Source organism: Benincasa hispida, chromosome 7, assembly GCF_027475165.1.
Source record: "Benincasa hispida cultivar pf3 chromosome 7, pf3_genome.v1.1, whole genome shotgun sequence".
Taxonomy (NCBI): Eukaryota; Viridiplantae; Streptophyta; class Magnoliopsida; order Cucurbitales; family Cucurbitaceae; genus Benincasa; species Benincasa hispida.
The window spans coordinates 19,773,576-19,779,798 of NC_143484.1; the positions used below are offsets into that span (position 1 = coordinate 19,773,576).

At 36.8% G+C, this 6,223-nt stretch overlaps 1 protein-coding gene across 1 annotated transcript; it reads left to right on the forward strand.

Annotated features, from left to right (window-relative positions):
• Window positions 1-514: 514 nt before the first annotated feature.
• LOC150035002 (uncharacterized) lies at window positions 515-5,239 on the forward strand. Its single transcript, XM_090315201.1, has 3 exons — window positions 515-767; window positions 4,704-4,810; window positions 5,009-5,239. The coding sequence occupies exons 1-3, from the start codon at window positions 515-517 to the stop codon at window positions 5,237-5,239; spliced, it is 591 nt and encodes a 196-aa protein (XP_090171327.1).
• The last annotated feature ends 984 nt before the right edge of the window (window positions 5,240-6,223 follow it).

Here is a 6,223-nt window from a genome sequence, read left to right on the forward strand (position 1 = left end):
AAAATTATGGGTATGTATGTGATAATGAGTATGTGGCAATTATAAGAATTACTCATGTGAAAAATAGTCCCTCCAAAGAAAGGCTATTTTTTTACAGAGTTAATTGTTAGTACTTTGATTACTACGTTGAGAGTACCATTTATAGTTGGTGTTTTTGCCCAAAGGCTGGACATCAATGTTGTTAATTGTGACCATGTGAAATTATTTGAAATTATTTTGTTATATTTTAATTGTGAGCATATGTTTGTTTTGCCCAAAGGCTGGGTATCTTGTTAAAGGGACCCACTACATATGTGAAATTATTTTGTTATATTTTAATTGTGAGCATATGTTTCGTTGTTTATTGTTTCAGTTGGTCTTACTCAAATATCTAGAAATTTGAGTTGAATCCCTAAGTTGAATGAATCGAACTTCAAGATTTGGAAGGAAAGCTTAGAGATACTTCTCGGGTGTGTGGATTTGGACCTTTCATTAAAGGACCGATAAACCTACTTCTACTGAGGAACAACCAAATATGGCTAATATAGAGAAATGGGAATGTTCAAATCGCATGTTTCTGATGATCATTGGGCACTCCATTACGGAGTCTTTTCGGCGTTCTATCACGAAAAGTGAAAATGTAAATAAGTTCCTTGCTAAAATTGAGAAATATTTTCCTAAAAATGAGGAAGGAAAAGCAAGTAGTCTTTTGACTTCTTTAACTTCTATGAGGTATAAGAGCAATGGAAACATGAGGGAGTACATTATGGAAATTTCTGAACTCGCAGGTAAATTAAAGACACTTGATATCGAGATAAATGAAAATTTACTCGTGCATCTGGTACTTATCTCTCTTTCTGCATAATTCACTCGGTTTAAGAATAGCTATAATACTTAGAAGGATAAATGGAGTATTAATGAGCTTATCTCACAATGTGTGCAATAAGAAGATAGGATTAAGAGAGAAGGACAGAAAGTGCTCATTTGGCAACAGACTCTCGTGATAAGAAGAAAAGGAAAATTATGGATGCTGCAGAAGGGACATTTGAGTTGAATAAAAACAAGAAACAAACTACTGAAAATCCTTGTTTTTTCTGCAAAAGGAAAGATCATTTCAAGAAAGATTGTCCCAAGTACACCAAGTGGCGTGTAAAGAAGGATAAACTTTTTACTTTGGTTTATTCCGAAGTTTATTTAGCTTCTTTACCTACAGATATTTGGTGGGTAGATTCTGGTGCTACTACTCACATAAGTATATTACTTTGGTTTTTTCAAGATTCTAAGCTTATTGATACCAGTTCTTTAATTGATAGTCTATATATGCTTGTTTCTTTTGCTTCATTTAATAAGATCTTGTTATCTAATTCATGTGGTACAAAGCGTAAATTAAATAAGAATTCCGCTATGTTATGGCACAAGCGTTTACGTCACATCTCTAAACAGAAAATTCAAAGACTTGAGTCAGATGGATTTCTTGATTCCCTTGATTTATGTAACTTCAACATTTTTGTGGAATGTATTAAACAGACAAGCATAAGAAAATTAGGTGCCAACAGATGCTTAGACATCTTAGAACTAATACATACAAACATTTTTGGTCCATTCCCTACGACCTCTTGGAATGGACAACAATATTTTATTACGTTCATAGACGACTATTTAAAATATGAGTACCTATATTTAATTCATGAGAAGTCTCAATCCTTGGACATTTTTAAGTCTTCCAAAACTGAAGTTGAACTTCAACTTGGAAAGAAAATTAAGGCTGCCAAATCTGATCGTGGTGGTGAATATTACAGTAGATATGATGGATCAGGTGAACAACATCCAGGGCCATTTTCCAAATACCTAGAGGAATGTGGAATCATCCCGCAATACACTATGTCGGGCAAACCCAACATGAATGGTGTAGTGGAAAGACAAAATAGAACACTTAAGGATATGGTAAGAATTATGATTTTTCATTATTCTCTACTAGAATCCTTCTGAGGTGAGGCACTAAAGACTACAGTATATATCCTTAATAGGGTACCTAGTAAAGTAGTAGCCAAAACTTCTTATGAGCTGTGGACAGGAAAGAAGCCTAGTATTAGGCATCTTCACATTTGGGGTTGTCCAGCTGAGGCTAGGCCTCGTAGGCCTAATGGAAGAAAATTGGACTCAAGAACTATTAGCTGCTATTTTATTGGGTATTTTGAGCCCTCTCGGGGTTTCAAGTTTTATGATCCCACTTAGATCGGTGTTTGAGACATGAATGCTAGATTCCTTGAAGATGTTGAGTTTGGGGGGAAGATAACATAAGGAAAGTTGTATTTGAAGAGGAATTGATTTCTTTTCCTCATGTAATTATAAATGATGTTCAGGCCCCAATCCCTGACTTCATTATTGAACCAATTATAGAACAAGACAACATTGAAGTTCCCGTTGTTGAACCTGAAGTTCAAACTCAACAACCTCAAGAAGTGCCACTAAGATGATCTACTAGAGAGAGAAGAAGTGCAATTCAAGATGATTATATTGTGTTTCTTCAAGAACATTAGGATGATGTGGGCATAATGGAAGATGATCCAATCAACTTCCAACAAGCTTTACAAAGTTCTAACTCTCAAACTGGATAAGTGCTATTGAAGAGGAAATAAAATCCATGAAAGATAATGACGTTTGGGAACTTGTCGAACTGCCATGTAAATGAATATTTAAAACCAAAAGAGATTCATATAGCAATATCGAAATATATAAGGCCTGTCTTGTTGCAATGGGTTTTACTTAAAAAGAATGCATTGATTACAAAGAGACTTTCTCTCTAGTTTCATCAAAAGGCTCTTTTAGGGTAATCATGGCACTTGTAGCTTACTTTGATTTAGAGCTACACCAGATGGATGTAAAAACTGTAATTCTCAATGGGAACATTGATGAGACAATTTATATGGAGCAACCAGAAAACTTTGTGTCTGGTAATTCAAAGTCTATGGTGTGCAAATTAAAGAAATCCATCTATGGCCTCAAGCAAGCCTCTCGTCAATTATATCACAAATTCCATGAAGTGAAAACCTCATTTGGTTTTGAGGTGAACATACTGGAAGATTGTGTATATCATAAGTTCAGTGGGAACAAATCAATCTTTGTTGTGTTATATGTCATTGACATACTTATAGCTAGTAATGATGTAGGTTTATTGCATGTCATTAAGAGATTTCTCAAAACGAATTTTGAGATGAAGGATCATGGTGATGCTTCTTTTGTATTAGGAATTGAAATACTGTGAGATCGTTCTCAAGGTATTTTGAGATTGTCACAAAGAACTACATTGAAAAGATCTTGAGTAGATTTGACATGAAAGATTGTGCATCGGGAGATATCCCGATCGCTAAAGGTGATAAATTTTATTTAGGTCAATGCCCCAAGACCACACTCGAGACTAAGGAGATGCAGATGGTTCCCTATGCATCAACCAATAGAAGTCTAATGTATGCTCAAGTATGTACGCGTCCAGATATTGCCTTCATAGTTGGAGTGTTAGGCAAATATTTGAGTAACCCGAGGATGGATCATTGGAAAGTAGCCAAATGAGTTATGAGGTATTTACAAAGAACAAAAGATTATATGCTCACTTATCGGAGATCAAAAGTTTTGGAGATCATTGGGTATTCTGATTCTGATTATGTTGGATGTCAAGACACTTTGCGATCCACTTCAAGCTATATTTTCATGTTGGTTGGAAGATCTGTATCTTGGAAAAATGTTAAAAAACACTTATGGCTTCTTCTACCATGGTTGTGGAGTTTATAGCATGTTATGAGGCATCCAATCATGGAATATGGTTGCGAAATTTTGTCACTAAGCTCCGGATAGTGGTTGGCATAGAAAGACCACTAAAATTATTTTGTGACAATAAGTCGACAGTGATCTATTCCAACAACAACAAAAGCAATACGAAGTCAAAGCATGTAGACGTGAAGTTTCTGGTTGTTAAAGAAAGAGTTCAGAATGGTCAAATTTCGATAGAACACATAGGAACAAACTCTATGGTGACAGATCCATTGACTAAAGGTTTGCCACCTAAAGTTTTCCATGAGCATGTTGTTCACATGGGTATTGTCACTTTTCTGATTCCATGGTTTAATGAGAGTTTGTTATTGAGGAAGTTCTTTGATCTTATTTTGTTTATTTTCTATGTAGAACAAAGTTGATGGTTTATATTTTATTATCTGAACTCATTTATCATGCATGCAATTTAGCATAAAGGTTTTTAGAATGATCTCATTAAGGAATTTGGACCAGTTGGAAACAGGCATGATCTAGATCACTTTAAATGTTGTTTCCATGTTATCCATCCATACTTGATCTATGTCATTGAATGTATTGGAATTGGTGATCAAGGAAGGTTTAGTTACAAGGGTAGTGATAAAACCGCCTTGATTTCGTGCTAATACAGGAGATGGAACAAATTGAACAAAAGGGGAATTCTATTAATGAAATAACCTGTTTATGCGCGCTTAAGGTTTATGTGATTTAATTATATCAAGTACACAGACATAGCCCAAGTGGGATATTGTTAGACATATTTAAATAATAATATGTTTAATTAAAGTACGGGCTATGTATATGGATTAAGCTATTTGTAGTAGCTGGGAGGATTTTTGGTTGTTGCCCTAGCTTGAAGAAGATGAAGGAGTTTGATGGAATGTTATTGAAGGCAGATCTGGTTGAGTTGGGTGTGACAGGTAACTGGTTTACCTGGACTAGTAAACTTCAAGGGAATGGTATTTTGTGCCATTTGGATAGATGCTTGTCCAATGAGGCATGGAAGGTAGCTTTTCCGTATTCGGAGGTTAGAGTTGGTTAGTGGGGGATTTCTTATCATAGCCCTCTTCTGGTTACTACATGGGAGACGAGGAGCAGGCCGCCCCCTACGTTTTGTTATTTTTCTCATTGGGTGGAGGTAGAGGGTTTTCTTGATACTATTAGGTCTGTGTGGAGAAGGTCTGAGGATGTGTCTCCTATGGTTAGTTTTGTGCATAATTTGAAGGTAGTGAAGCGAATTTTTCGTGCTTCGTTTGGTAGGCGTATCTCTATGTTAGCTGATGAGGTATGGGCGGGTAGGCAAGTTATAGAGACTACTCAGGCTGCGGTAGAAAGGAATCCTGATTCAGAGTCGGTGTGTGTAGAGGCAGCTCGGGCCACTGAGGTGTCTGGTCAGTGGCGAGATTGGAGGAGGCGTCACTCCGGCAGAAGGCTAGAGTCAGGTGGCTGGAGTTAGGTGATATGAACATAGCTTTTTTCCATCATTATGTCCATTCTCGTAGCATTTGCAGTGGCTTGTTTACGGTCGTGGATGCTGGGGGGACTCGTGTCACACCCCGCCCCAGACTACCCTCTGAGCCTGAGAAAGGGTGTGACTGCAGCAGTTATCAACCCTTTAGTTCACACTTACTGCCTGATAACTCTTACGAAAATAACTCTAATACCAATGAAAAAATTCAACAAACAACTGATTAAGTAGGTCCATTTTATTTAGAACAATGTAAAGTTTATACAACTCTAAGACTTAACTACAAAGTTTACAACAATAATTGTAAAACCCTCCGGAAGTGTAACTGTGGCACGTGGCAGACCTTGACCTTAGTAGCACCCTGGAACTCCTCACCTTTCGTTACCTAGGGGGAGGGGGAGGGGGGTAAAAAATAAAACATGGAAAATATGAGCTATAAAGCCCAGTGAGTGGTGCCTTTAGATAAACAAATAACTTTGTCAACAGAAATATTCTTTTGGGAAAGCAATGCATAGTCAACAAGAACATTACAAAAAGTTCAATATTATTTTTCAGCCAAACTGCTGGACAATTCCCAGCTCGACCGCTGGTTAAAACAATCAATCCCCAGTACTTTCACATGTATGCTAAGACAACAACAATTCCTGTGGAAACTTTCCCTATACCCTATTATCCTGCCAATGTGCACATCGACTATTTTTCCGCTAGCTATGCTTAGGTAACTTGACTATATTTCCCGCCGGTCGTCACCGACTATCATTTTCCGCCGATCGAAGTCGACTATATTTTCCCTCCAAGTACCCTTTTCAAGCATGCTAACTATGTATCCCGGGTACAATTTTAGTTTCCAAAACAAACATACAAACAATATCTCCACAAGCATAGTAATCAGATAAACATATATCCCTGATCATGACAATTTAACATTATCCCCTCTATATATTTACCTATATATAGAAATTATATCACAAT